Consider the following 15,183-nt stretch of genomic DNA (forward strand, 5'->3'; position numbering starts at 1 on the left):
GTGCCTCCTGCCATTCTGGACTCAGGAGTGAGTCTGTGCGTCTGTCTGATGGTCTCTGGGTGTGTCTGCAAGAAGTGCCTTCCCCCTGTTACTCAAGCGGGCGGGCTCCCTCTCCTCCCCGCCGCCTCTCCTCACCCCCTTGCTCCCTCCCTCCCTCTTGTGCCGAGGTTCTTGGCCCACGTCCCTCAGCCCAGGCGGAGGACGCCGGAGAAGTGAGGTCACGTCTCCCTCGAGCCCCGCGCCGCTGGCTTTTCAGAGCCTCGCCAGAGCGGGCGGCCAGAGTCCCAGACCACGCCGACCGTGCGCTCCTCCGCCCTCCCTGTGCCGCCGGCCTCGCCCATGTCTCAGTACAACGACCCCAGCGCGGACTTCAAGAGGGCTTTGGACAGCAGTCCCGAGGCCAACACCGAGGATGACAAGACCGAGGAGGACGTGCCCAGGCCCAAGAACTACCTGTGGCTCGCCATCGTCTCGTGTTTTTGCCCCGCGTACCCCATCAACATCGTGGCTTTCGTCTTCTCCATCATGGTGAGTGAGTTAGGACCTGGAGCAATCGGGGAGGGGAGACCTGAGCAGCGTTGCGCCAGTACTGGGGCCCCAGCGCGCTCTCCACCGCTCCCTTACGCACTGCCCGGCGCACCCGGGGTTTTCCGTCCTCTGCGCCCCCTCCTTTTTCTCAGGCTCTCAGAACTCCGCCACCAACCACTAGCGCCTCCTCTACTCTCCCTGGGGCGCTCAGAGCCCTGACCCAGCCTCTCCCAGGCCGGCTCTCCACGTCCTTCCAGCGCCCATGGTGGGTGCACTCTTTCCAATACGTGGAGTTCTTCCGTGGACTCTGCGGCTTCTTTCCCTGTCTCCTCTGACATCCCTGAGCACCGGTGCGGCTCTTCTCAACCTGCTTTTCTGGAACCTCCAAGTGCGCCACCCGTGCGGGCAACAGCACGCCCCACTCTCTGAGCGCTCCGGTTCTACGGCCCGCTCCGTGCCGCGACCGGGGCCCCCCTCTCCAGCGCGTGGCACTCTTTTAGCATACAGTCTTTCTGGGGATCCCCAAGAGATTTCCGACACCCTCTCCTTGACCCTGGTCCCGTGCTTTCTTAGGCACACCCCTCCAGGCAACGGTTCCTTCTTGCTTCTTCCTACGCCAGCTCCCTCTCCTTGGCACTTTCCGCCACCACCCACCACCCACCACCCACCACCCCGGCCCCCTCTCTCCAGGGGCCTGCACTCTCTCCAGGCCTTTCTTGAGCGCCCCCGCCGACATGCGCCCTCGCCTCTCTTTTACTCTTTCTGCGGCGCGCCTACCCTATCTCCGCCTCTCTTGGCGTCCCCCAAGGGCTCCCTGGCACCCCTCCACCGCTCTGTCCCGGGGCGCTCCCGGGAATGCACTGGGGTACTCCTCGCGCCCTGTGCGCGCCCGCCTCCCGAACCGCGCGCCTCTCTCGCCCAGACGCTGCTGGTGTTCCAGTCTGCCCTCCCAGAGCTGGGCTCCGCGGCCCCCTTCAGCCCCGGTGGGAACTCCCGGGAGAAACCCACCAGGAGGGCGGCGAGCGTCCTCGAGGCCCTCGCCTTATTGACTGGAGCAGCTGGCCTGGGGGTGGCGGCGGGGTGAGGTTCCGACCGGCACTGTCCCGGGACAACCCTTGCAGCGAGCTCCCTCTCCCGCGGGTCCACCTCGCCTGCAGCTGGGCGACCCAACTCCGCAGCCACAGACCGAGAGTGGGATTCAGCTCAGGAAGATCGAGCTGAAGATCCGCCCCCGTCCCCCACGCAAGTCCGCCCACACTCGCTTGGTGGGTACACACAAAGATTTCATCTGCACGCTCAGCCTGCTCTGTCCCAAACCCCGTTTGTCCGCTGTCTGCACCAGCATGCAAGCGGGCCGCCGCTGAAACTCTGACTGCCTGGTTTCAAACACGAGTTCCGACCACAGACTAAGCTGTACGATCTCCGGAAATCGCTGCATCTCTCTTACCTTCCGCCTCTTTCTGTCTGTCAGATGGGAATAATCATAGCCATAATTTCTTGACGTTGCCGTATTAATGAGATGATTATAAAACGCTTGGAACAAGTGTCCAGCATGACGTTAATACTAGATCTTTACTCAGATGTCAGTGTTGAAAATCAAAATCCCCACAAGCTCTACTCCCCTTTCCCTGCTGTTTTCCGCTCAAAGCACTTCTCTTCCATCTGATACATTGTTTTACTTATTACCGCGCTTACTGTTTGTGTCCCTTCCTTAGAGTATAAGCCCTATGAGGGTAGGGGTATTCACCAGTGTTGTTTGCTGCTGTATCTTCAGCACCTAGAAGAGAATCTGGCAGGTGATGGATGCTCCATAAATACATGAAATGAATGCATGTGTGTGGGAATGAATGAATGAATGGTGTTAATGGATCATGATGTCTGCTCAACTCCTGCTGCCTTTTTCCCCACTGGAGCCAGGAAAACCGTGGTATCAGGTTCCTTAGAACCAGCCAGCCAGTTTCCTCCCTTCCTTCCTCACCAGAGAGATATCCGGTCTTGGGTTTTCTGCAGCGAACTGGGGAAGATGCTGCAGCCAAATTCCCCAAGCAGCAGCAGACACTCTGGCTGGAATCGGTGCCCACACTCTATCCTGATTTATTAATGAATCAGCAGACAGTTCACCCCTTTCCCAGTGCCAATTATAAAACTGCCTGCAAAGGCTTTTTCCTTCATTGATCGGATATGAGCTAACACTCCAGCTGGTGGTGACAGGTTGGATACTAATGATGCCACTTGGTGTGTCCTGGGGATAAGACTGGTACATGCTTTGAATGGAAACCTCTTTTTTTGACCCCCTCCTCCCCATTCCCTCTCTCAAGACCTTTCCAGTAGTTTTATAGCAAGACACCACTCCAATGCCAGAAACCAGACACTGGAGTTGGGAATGTTGACCATGGGCAAGTTTCATACCTTCTCAAAGCCTTGGTTTCTTCATCTAGAAAATGGGAATTTGAGGGGCACTTGGATGGGTCAGTCGGTGAAGCATCTGACTTCCACTCAGGTCATGATCCCACGGTTTGTGAGTTGGAGCCCTGCATCAGGCTCTGTGCTGACAGCTCAGAGCCTGGGGCCTGCTTCGGATCCTTCTCTCTGCCCCTCTCCTGCTTGCACTCTGTGTGTGTATGTCTCTCTCTCAAGAATAAACATTTAAAACAATTTATAAAAAAAAAAAAAAAAGAAAATGGAAATTTGAAAAGCGTTTTAACTGGAGCAAAAGCATTATAAGGATGGAACAAGATAAAGCATGTTGAGCTCCCAGCAGTGTGCTAGGTACATGCAATAATTTTCAGACAGATGGATAGATCTGGAGCCTGGAAACAACATATGTCACATACGAAGCCAAACAGAACATCAAATAAATGAAACCCAAATCCTAAAAAAGAGCTTCCCACACCCTCCCCATTGCACTCCCTCTGAGGTGCTTTCCCATTGAAACCATGTGGATCTGGGCTCGACACATTTCATGATAAAGACTCCAAAGTCCAAAGAATAAAGAGGAAGAGGAAAGGTGTGCAGGAAGGAGGTGGCTGACCAACTTGGCCAGCTGTGTGTTTCCCTAGGGTGTCTTGCGGGCTTCCATCTGGCTATTTCCAAGTCTGACTTATCCATAATTTGTGGTAAAGTCAGGCACACCGTTGCTGGGAGTGATGCCATTCCCCATGGAGGCACTCAAAAACTGTGGTGTCGCAGTGATGTGGGGGCACTACCAGCATTTGTTGGAAAGAGCTAAGAGTAGTCGCATCCTGCAATGCTGGAGTCTGTCACCCAATGAAGAACTGACCTACCCCAAATATCAACAACACCCCAATCAAGAAACACGGTAAAGATAATACAAAGTCACATGAACGTGAATGTATGGAAAATATTGATAAGGCTCAAAATAACTAGTTCCCAGAACTGTAGGAAGAACAGGCAAATCTCGAAACAATCGAGATTCTTTATTAAACCAAGCCTGAGAAGCCTTCTATAAATTACCCAGTTGGAGATGTTGAGGGATAATAAAACTACTTTGAAAAATACACATTTGGAAGAACATTCTTCAAGCTGTGTGTGGGCATCTGTGATCTTCCCACCACCCCCATGTGGAGGTAGGGAAGTCCTGGGAGTTGTGAGGCAGTCAGTGCCCTACAGGTGAGAATTGGTACAACATGGCTTGTTGTATCCAAACTTTGATGAGCCAAGCATTGCCAGGGGCAGAGACATAGACATCTTTGCTTCTGCCTGCATTGAAAGTGCACTTAACCTGTACTCAATTTCAGGGACAGATGTCTCAAGAACTTGTCCCCGGCCTGAGCCACTGCTAGCCCAAATTGCACATTCATAGGAATTTGAAAATGGCACCCCTTCTCCATACAGATGGAGCCCTGCATCAGGCCACATGGCTTGGAAAATGGAGCTTCAGGCTGGCTTTCAAGCCTCATTCCCCACGCTCCCATCCATCCCTGGGTATCTTTGTTTATTCCATCCAAAAGGAACTCCATAACTTTCATACAGCTTCTGACTCTGGAGAAAGAATGTCTGTTTGTGCAACAAATATTTCTTGAGCATCTATTATGTGCCATGCTCGATTCCAGATGTCGATATACTCCTTTACCTCTATCAAGCAGTAAATAAGATCAGCAAGATTTCTGTGCTCTTAGATGTAGAAGAAAGGTTCCAGGCAAATTGCAGGAGTGTTGGCAATTTCAGGTTGAGTTCACCATCTGTTGTTTGTGTGGCTGGAATTTGCTACCTGGCTCAAGAGACTGGAGTTGAATCCATGCTCAGCCTCCATACTTGATGAGTACGTGATACAGTCATTTGCACAGCTGAACCAATCTGGTCACTCTTAAGAGTGAATATGAAACAGCCAATGACATTTGACTGGGTGATATATAAGCCTTCTTTCAACAGAACTTCTCCCTCACACTTAGAGAACTTGTCTAGATACCAACCACTGAGGTTCAAATCCTTTTCTGCCATTTGCTACTTTTGTGATCTCATGCCACTGACTCAGTCTTTCTGAGGCTTGGTTTTCCAACCCTGTAAAATGGCCATTGTGATAGTACTTACCCAAGTACTGCTGTGAAGACTGGATGATAAAAGTTAAATGTTTTCATCCCATTGCCTAGGACACAGCTAGCATTCAATAAGTATCAATGATGATGATGATGATGATGATGATGATGATGGAGATGACGGTGTGTACATTTTAGTGATACAGCCATTGCCTTTTCAGTGGCAGTTTTTCTCTTTTTATTGAGACTAGAAAATTCAGTAAGAACAAAAGCAATGTCAAGAAAATATGTCACTGGAATAAATAACTGTTGCAGCCTAAAAGTAAATGTTAATACTAAACTGGAATGCATACGAATAAACAAGGAAGACTTTTGGTTAAGCACGGAATATTAAACATGCTTGCTCTCCTCCACTCCCTTCCAAAACCACTTAAAATGAAAGTAAGTGAATTTAAAAGGGCACAAACACCCAAGGACAAATTAGGAGAACAGGCGAAGCAATGAAAGAGGTGACAAAATCTTGGAACATGGAAAATGGCTAGCTGAACACTGACTGACTTTACAGAGTAGATAACACTGAAATCTGAATCCTGCAGAAGAAGAAGCCAACAAGAATAAAGTCAGTGTACCCTAAAAAAACTCTAGAAAGACTCAGAAATTGGAGGCACCCATTGAAGATATCACTTCTGAAGGTAGGAATTAAAAGTAGGGCCAAAGAGAGGAGGAATCTTTGCAAGTCTGTTTAAGAACTCATTATTACCAGAGGTCATCTGTCAGCCCATGCAGTAGGCACCTACTTCCTCAACAACCCTGACAAAAGATGGGAGATTTGCTCTCTGGTGAGATTAAACACAATGGCTCTAGACACCTGAGGTTACAGTTAAGACACCACGGAACAAGGAAGGCTCTAGCCCCTGTCCCCACTTAGTACCCCTACCCTGGCATCCAGGTAGGAGACTGGAGAACTTCTCTTCAAGAATGTGGTCATACCAAAAGAAAACAAACCTGCAGACACAAACATTTAGAAGTTCTCCAGAGAAATCATGGAACTGCCACCCAGTCATGCCAGGCCACCCACCCGTTGACAAGCCCCATCCTCACACACAAAACTTCCAGGAAGTTTTTCAGTGTCTCACTTTCAAATATGAACAGGCAGTCACAGATTATTGGACATGGGAGCAATTCTTCTGAATTAAGAGACCTGTGGTTTACAGAAGAAATGAAGTGCAAGGAAATAAATAATGCCAAGAGGCGCAAGAAAACTTCAAGGACAGATGATGAACATCCTCAGAGAAATAAGAAACTGGGTGGTAACCACAAAACAAGAATAGGTTGGGGAAAAAAAATAAATCAGAGAAGCAAAACAGAGAGCTTGGGACTTAAAAATATGAGGGTAGATTAAAAAAAAAACAGAAGGATTAGAAGTCAAAGTTGAGATAAACTCAAGGAAGTAATACAAAAATCAAAAAGATGGAAAAATGTGGCAGCAACTTAAATGTCCATCAACAGATGAATGGACAAATAAAAGGTGGTATACACATACAATGGAATATTTATTCAGCCTTTCAAGGAAAGGAAATTCTGATGCATGCTACAATATACCCCTTGAAGACGCTATGCTGAGTGAAATAAGCCAGCCACAAAAGGACAAATATTCCATGATCCCACTTACATGAGGTACATAGAGTAGTCACATTCATTGAGACAGAAAGGGGATGGTGGTTGTCAGTGGCTGCAGAGTAAGGGGAATGTGGAGTTATTGTTTCATGGATACAAAGTCTCAGTTTGGGAAGACAGGGAAAGTTCTGGGGGAGGGTGGTGGCCATGGCTGCCTAACAATGTGTATGTACTGAATGTCACCGAACTGTACGCTTAGAAATAGTTGAGAGAGTAAATGTTATGTATATTTTGTCACAATAAAAAAAAATGAGGAAGGATATTTTCTCCCCCAAAGATGAAAATACTCAAGAAAATATAAGAAAATTTGAGAATCATTCCCAGAAATCCAACATCTAATCGGAAAGTTCCAAAAGCAAACAAAGAAAATTGAAGAGAGGAAATTATTAAATAAATGATTACAGGAAAAATGTTCAGAACTGAATGCATGAGTTTCCAGATTGAAAGAGTCCCCTGATACCCAATAAAATGTGTACCAAAGCACATCGTGGTGAAATTTCAGATATTTAAGGGTAAAATTTCTCCCCAATCCTACAAACTTTAGAAGAAGAAAAAGCATGCCATGTTTTCAGCAATGTTGAAAGTTAAACAGTGAAACAATGACTTCCAAATCCCGAAGGAAAATTGTTTCCAACCTCGATTTAGACCCATCCAAACAATTGGTCAAGGGAGAGAATAAAGATATTTCCAGACATTCAAGATCCCCCCCCAAAAAAAACCCAAACAACAATAACAACAACAACAACAACAACAAAAACTATCTCCCATACACCATTTCTCAGAAAGCTATGGGAGGATGTGCTCCCCCAAAACAAAGCAGTAAATCAAGAAAGAGAAAGACACAGGATCCAGCAAAAAAAGATCCAACACAGAAAAGAGGCAAAGAGAAATCCTCTTCATAACAAGGCAATGGGTCTCATACACCCGCAGAAGATTCAGTGGATAGTGGATGGGTGGTCTGAAAGCCATTGTCAGAATCCATTATCTGGTCGTGGGCTGGCAGAGGAAGCTACAGCCCTGCCCCACGCCTGACCACATCTGCTCTAGAAGACAGGGTTTGCGGTCAAAGAGAAAGTAAATACCCGCAGGATGAAAGGCAAACCAAACTGACTGTTCTTTCCATCTGACCCAGGCTCCACCAGGGACTGCTCATCCATCAAAGCTATGTTTCAAGCGGACTTCAATTAAATTTAGAGAGGAGATTGTGTGTGTGGGGGGGGGGGGGGGTGGGGACCAAGGCAGAACTTGGAAATAACAGATCTCTCAGTCCAGGAAGCTGACCCAGGAAATTTAACACTGCTCACAAGTTGGAGCTCTAAATACTGTAGCCAATAAGCTACAATAGACCCAATACTGGGTCTATTGCTACTGTAAGCTACTATAGACCCAATAAGGCCTCTCAGTTTGGGTTCTCCCCAACCCTCTCTAGCTCTTCCCACATGACTGTCAGCTGAGAAACGGGGTATTAATATTAAGAGACCCTTGTGATTTATTTCTTATGAATTCTGGCACATGAAGCTCTGAAGGGTAAAAAAACGGTTCCAGATGGTAAGAACCTTACCTGAAGTGTGGCATTGTTAGAGATTTCTGTTATAGATGCCTGCAGATTTTATAGATATGCATGTCAGCCAAGCAGCCCCTGCTTTGTTTGTTACTATGTGGCAGAGGGTGGCCACTGACATTTGTTACTTGGGAATCTAGACCTTAAACTGCTATTGGAGTCCTTTCAGTCCTAGGCTATTGGAGGTACAGACTACATCTATTTCAAGATGTTAATCTGTGTGTTCCTATAAAAGAAAACATTTTTTTGCCTCTCTAAAAGAAAATACATTTTAAATACTATTTTAATTTACTGATAAAATGATATGATGACTGCATCATAACATAATATGGGAAATATAGATAAAACAAGATTGACCACTAATGGATGGCTCGTGAAGCTGGATCATGGGAACATGATTTTTTTCATGTTTAAAAAAATTCTGTAAGAGCTGTTTTTTTTTCTTAAACGTTTATTCATTTTTGAGAGACAGAGAGAGACAGAGCATGAGCAGGGGAGGGGCACATAGAGAGAGGGAGACACAGAACCTGAAGCAGGCTCCAAGCCGTCAGCACAGAGCCTGATGCGGGGCTCGAACTCACAAACTGGGAGATCATGACCTGAGCCAAAGCCAGATGCTTAACTGACTGAGCTACCCAGGCGCCCCCATAACACCCTTTTTTTTTTTTTTTTTAAGGAAAAAGGAAAAAAAAAAAAGTCCAACCAGAGCCTATTTCCCAAAGTCATCAAACACTGCCCAGATAACAATAGCAGCTATTAAATGAGTCAGCAAAACAGGCCATGGTTGAGGGGCAGTTTGTCATTAATAAGCAAATTATTTCTGACTTATAACGTATGAATTTTAATGATGACTTCGGAGGAAACTTGTGAAGAATCATCAAGGGGAGACCAAGTAGGAGGCCTCACCTCCCACGGGAGTGCTTCCCAAATTTCAAGCACTTGAGGATCTTGTTAAAATGCAGATTTTACTCCTCTTTCAAAACTCAGCTGGAAAATCACCTCTTCCATGAGGGCCTTTTTGATTGCCCTTCTCCCTCACCCTAGGTTGTGCCCACTATACTTGGAATAGATTTCTCTCAGTGCACCTTTATTTCTTCACACCAATTTGTGCACGTGTGCCCCTTGAGCTCACCTAGCACAATGCAGAGCACATCGTCAATAAGTAACATTTATTTGATAAATGAATGAATGAACTGCATGAATGAATGGCTACAGAGGCCTAAGTTTGTTCCTACCTTTATCTCTGAGGATGCTCCTTGCTTCTGAGCTATGTTCTGCATTTCTGCCACAACTTTTTTGAAAAATATCCAGGAGATCTACTAGGCTAATGCCATGATTCACCGAGAGGCTGGCCAAGGCTCGGTTCCCAACGATAACTTTCCTGGCTGGTCTGGAGCTCACCAGCATCCTCACACTGCAGACCAGTGGGTCCATGCTTAGAAACTGGTCTCTATCTTCAACTTGCTAGTCCATGGGACGACTCTCTTCAGTTCAGAGCCACTCACCCAGAAATGCGATGCCTTCAAAGCATGAGCCTGAACATATCTGAAAACCTCCAATTATGCTGGCATTAGGTTCGTATCTCAAAACTCCAAGGTCAAGAATTAAGCCAGACTTCCCAGAACCATGCTTCTTGGACAACTGGTTCTGCCCAATGTTAACAAGTTTTACCAAAAAAGGGGCGGGGAGGGGTTATGAAATTGGGAGGTCAAATGCTAAGTTTAGCAAAAGTAAACCCCTTCCTTTCCTTCAGGGTTTCTCAGAACGTGTGGCCAACACTGTGCCTTGTGGCTCTTCAGTGGCAGAGTTAACAGAGGGCATAATTTGCTTAACATGTAGCCCAGGACCCTTTGATCCTAAGGCTAATACGCCACAAAGCACACTTTGGGAAATACTGTTCTTAATGATACAGGTTCTCACTCTTAACGGACTGAGCCATTGTTGGTATGGAAGTGTTCCATCCCTAACATTCTTGTCTTGTACGCCCACCTCTCCCCACTTTCTTCCAACAGAGGTGTTTTTAGTGGGTCCCCCTCCCCAAACTTCTGCTGATGTTCTTTCTCCCTCATGCTCTCTTCTCCCGTAGGTGAAATTCAGAAATTCGTCTTTCTGTTTCCTTTACTCTTTATGTGTCCTATTCTCCCAAACTGAAAGAGGCCTTCTATATTTAACTCCCTCTTCTGATAATTTCATTTGTTCTTTGTTCTGGACAATTTTGGCAGTGTGGTATCGCCATTATCATCATCATCATCACCATCATCTTATTTGTCCATATGTCTTTACTCCTCAAAGCATTTTCATATGGACACAACTTCACTCTTTCCTCACAAAATCCCAGCAAGGATATGCAAGAAAGCCGTTTGCCCCATTTATCCACGAGGAAGCAAGGCTCAGAAAGGTAACACTAAGTAACATATGGAATTGATGAATCCCTACATTGTACACCTGAAACTAATATAACACTGTATACTAATTACACTGGAATTTTTTTTAAAAAAAAGGAAAGAAAGACGACACTAGTGGGCGAAATCAAACATGATGGTCTTTGCCCCATGGAGTTTATAATCTAGCCTCTTGAAGGATTATAATCAGGTGGCTATGCCTTGCTCTTTGATAGGAAAACAGCTTTGATGTTCTGAAAGCTTTCTCTTTTAATAGACTTGCCCCATCAATAAAAGAAGCATCATATAATACTCTCAATCAAGCCTGGCAGAATTCCTCTCTAGCTTTTTGGTTTTAATGATAGACGGGCAAAAGGACAATTCTCACTTGTCCTTGAAGATATTTATGGAGAGAAACAGCCCAGAAGCACGAGAAGGAGACAAACAAGCATGAATGAATGAAGGGTGATGACAAGGAAATGGGCCTTGTGGTCTACAAGCCCCATCTCTAAATTTCCAGCACTACCTTTAGGCACAGAAACTTAGGAGCAAGCAAAATCTAAATGAGAAATCTGAAAGTCATCTGAAAACTCACATTATTACTAAAGGACCCACACCCATCAAGCTATTTTGATGGAGCCTGCTACCGAGGAGTTGGGGATCTAAGACAATGCTGATCTATATAAAGAGTTCTTACGCCCGAACAAAAGTATCTGAGGCTATGTTCAGGCATTGATGTAAGTCTATACAGGTATGTGAGTCTGTGTGTGTGTGTAAGAGAGAGACAGAGAGACAGAGACAGAGAGATAGAGAGAGATACATACACAAAGAGAGACAGAGAAAGGGAGGTAACTTCGCTTCCCACTGGCCAAATATGTACTAGAGATACAGGGATGGTGAAAATGAGAATGGTCTTGAAAGAGAAGACGTGTCTCGAAGGAAAGGGAACACGTTCCAAAACTGGGATTTCAGTACTGGCAACCCGACACATCAAACAATAACAAAAATTTCAAATGCCGTACTGTTTTCCATAGCGACGCCCACTTTTTTGTTCTGTCTCTCAACTGCACAGAGGTCACCTGATGCTCCTGAGCTACGTTCTTCATGCTTTTGAAGGACACGTGGCTCATAATGCCTTCCCTTGGGCCACACTATCTCCTAGGTATCTACCAACGAAAGTAAATGGACACTGGCCAGAACACCTCCAATACTTCAACATCCCATGAGCCCCAAAAAAGCCCCTTCCATATTTGTGCTTGATTGTGACGAAGTCCAAAGCCCATTTTCAATGAGAAGGAAAACAGAAGAGGCAGGGGTATTGCAAACAGACATCTGTACGACCAAAGACAGAGAGAGCCTGGGTCATTACCCTTCTCCTCCAGTTATGGTGTCCCTGACCCCTGACACTATGGAAGGAAGCTGGCTGGGTGGCACTTAGCCCTGAGCTTCAAAGGGAAAAGCTGGAAAAAGGAATTCAGATGAGGGAAGAGAGCTTTAAGCCAACACAAAGAAACATCACTTGAGTATGCCTGCTCCCCTCAGAGAAGACACCACAGCACTTAGGAACCCTCTGGCTACTTTTTCAAGGGTAGGAAGCAAGGAGCAGGCGTTCTCCCACATTCATTCACTCATTCAACAATCTGTGAACACTTACTATGTGCCAGACATTATGGTGACCCTGTAGATAAATGTCAGCTTTACACAGCTAACCTTTTGGGCATCTGTGAGCTAACTGGTTCTCAGTGACTAGAAGCAGCCCACATGTTGGGTCAGTGAATTAGCCTCTCTTCTTCCCCCAAGAGTTCTGAACTTGTTAAGAAATAAGATACAGGAAACAAATAGATGATCTGTTTGTTCATTCCAAAGTGATCTACTCTGCCCCCAAATTGAGCCAACCTACACCTACCCTATACTCTATGGGCAGCACAGAACAACCACAGCCTTCCCCTGCTTGTTGAATGAGACAGTCAAGGTCTTGGCTCTCTGAGAACTTGTTTTAGTCGGGGAAGACAGACTATACACAAGTTAGCACATAAACAAGATCATTTCAGAGAGTGGTAAATGCTGTCAAGAGAATATACAAGAAGTATGAGAGAGAAGGACTAGTGGGAGCAGGTGGTGGAGAAGAGATTCTACTATAGAAAGTGTGGTTGGCAAAGGCTGAAGGATGAAAATAAGCCAGTCATGGCAAGATCTGAGCAGAACCAGGAAGTCCAAAGGCCCAGGGGTAGAAAAAGCATGGTGTGTTCCAGGGACATATGCTATGATATCTATGTCATCCACTAAAAATGGACCTAACTCCCCCAGGAAGGAATCCCAGAATCGGTCACCAAATAGAAAGCTAGGGCTTCTGTGATCTGATGAGATGTCACACAAGAGCTCTTCACAGATCACTACTTTGCCCAGGCCTCAAGCCAACCTGCTCCCACATTTAGGACCAATTTTTGGTTTATTTTTACTTCAATTCATTCTAAACTAGAACAATCACTCAGAATTAATCTGGTCACTGAAGAAGTAAGATCTATTTTTGTCTGGGTCTCAGTTTCCCTAGGCATTAATGGGCTGTGAGTGCGAATACAGCAGACATTAATAAACAATAGCCCAGGGGCGCGTGGGTAGCTCAGTCGGTTAGGCAACTGACTTCGGTTCCGGTCATGACTTCGGCTTGGGTCATGATATCGCAGTTTGTGAGTTCAAGCCCCACATCGGGCTCTGTACGGACAGCTCAGAGCCGGGAGCCTGCTTCGGATTCTGTGTCTCCCCCTCTCTCTGCCCCTCCCCTGCTCATGCTCTGTCTCTGTCTCTCAATAATAAATAAACGTTAAAAAAAATAAAAACAAACAAACAAACAATAGCCCAGGCTTCATTGGTTCTTGGCCCTCCCTGCTAAGGCAGCTCCCACAAAATTCCATTCTGTATTTCTGAGAGGTGCTTCTCACATTCTCACACAAAACTGCAATGTGGTAACGGTTAACTCGTGCTGTCTCCAGCAGACATTGGGGTAACAGTCATATACCCTCAAGCTGCTTCTCAGCCCTGACATCATCTCTTGCCTGACACTACCAATTCTCTGGCCTCCACCATTTGGTCCACCGGAGCCCTCAAGATACAAAAGCTCTGTCACCAGGCCTTGCTTCTTAAAAAAAAAAAAAGAAAAAAAGTATACAATTCAAGGGATTTTTATTCTACTCACAAGGTTGTGCAATCATTACCACTATTTAAATCCAATAAATTGTCATCACCCTCAAAGAAATCCCATAATCATTAGAAATCACTTGTCACACCTCTTTCCCCGAACCCCTAATCTACTTTCCGCATCCATGGATTTACCTATTCTAGACACTTCGTATAAATGGAATCATACGGGGGCGCCTGGATGGCTCAGTCGGTTAACCGTCCAACTCGATTTTGGCTCCGTTCGAGCCCACGACAGGCTCTGGGCTGACAACGCGGAGCCTGCTGGGGATTCTCTCAGCCCTCCTCTTTGCCCCCCCACCCCACCCCTCCCCTGCACATGCACCTGTGCACTCTCTCTCTCTTTCAGAATAAATGAATATCTCTTTAAAAATAATAAAGATAAATGGAATCATGCATTATATGATCTTTTACGACAGTCTTCTTTCACTTAGCCTAACGTTTTCAAGGTTCATCCAGGTTTTAGCACGTCAGTCCTTCTTTTTAAAGATAAGTAATACTTCATTGTATGATAAGACCATATTTTGTTTTTCCATTCAGTTGTTGATAGACTTTTGAGTTGACTCCATTTTTTGGCTATCCTAAATAACATTCCATGAACGTGCACGGACAAGTTTTTGTGTATGCGTGTTTTCACTTCTCTCGGGTGAGAAGTATATACTTGGGAGTGTAAGTGTGGAGTCATACAGTAACTCTATGGCGACTCTGAGAAACTGTCACACTGTTTCCAAAGCAGCTATGCCATTTTACATTTTCACGCAGGAGGGTTCCAGTGTCTCCACATCCTCAGTAAAACTTGTCATTGTTTGTCTTTTTATTCCAGTCATCCTCCTGGGTATCTTGTGGTTTAGATTTGCAGCTCCCTAATGACTAACGATAGTGAGCATCTTCCCATGTGCTTATTGGCCATCTGTATATCTTGTTTGGAGAAATGTCTATTCAGATCCTTTGCCCAGGTCCTTTGTCCAATTTTAATTGTTTGTTTGAATTGTTGTTTGTTTACGATTGTTGAGTTGTAAGAGTTCTTTATATATTCTGGATGCAAGTCCCTTATCTGATATGTAATCTGCAATACTGTCTCCTCTGTAGTGGGTTGTCTGGTCCTTGTTTCTTTCACTTGCCTTGTGACCATTGGGGGGGGTCTATGTGTTGCAAAGTTTTCAATGAAATGACTTTTTTCTTTTTCTTTTTTTTTTTTTTTTGCTCGGAGCCTCTCTCTCTCGTTTACTCCCCAACAAGAACTGGCAACAGATTCAAAGGCAGACACTTGTGGTTCAGGCTCTACAGTCAACTCCTAGGTTTGAATCCCAACCCCACCCCTTCATCTAACTTCTCTGAGCCTCGG

The 15,183-nt window shown here is 45.7% G+C and overlaps 1 protein-coding gene across 1 annotated transcript in view; it reads left to right on the top strand.

Moving 5' to 3' along the window:
• Window positions 1–339: 339 nt before the first annotated feature.
• Window positions 340–15,183, top strand: part of TMEM233 (transmembrane protein 233) — a 29,943-nt gene continuing 15,099 nt past the window's right edge. Inside the window, exon 1 of the mRNA XM_042962176.1 lies at window positions 340–528. Within this exon, the coding sequence (XP_042818110.1) occupies window positions 340–528 (189 nt within the window). The remainder of the gene's footprint in view (window positions 529–15,183) is intronic.

This window comes from Panthera tigris, chromosome D3 (genome assembly GCF_018350195.1).
Source record: "Panthera tigris isolate Pti1 chromosome D3, P.tigris_Pti1_mat1.1, whole genome shotgun sequence".
Classification (NCBI taxonomy): Eukaryota; Metazoa; Chordata; class Mammalia; order Carnivora; family Felidae; genus Panthera; species Panthera tigris.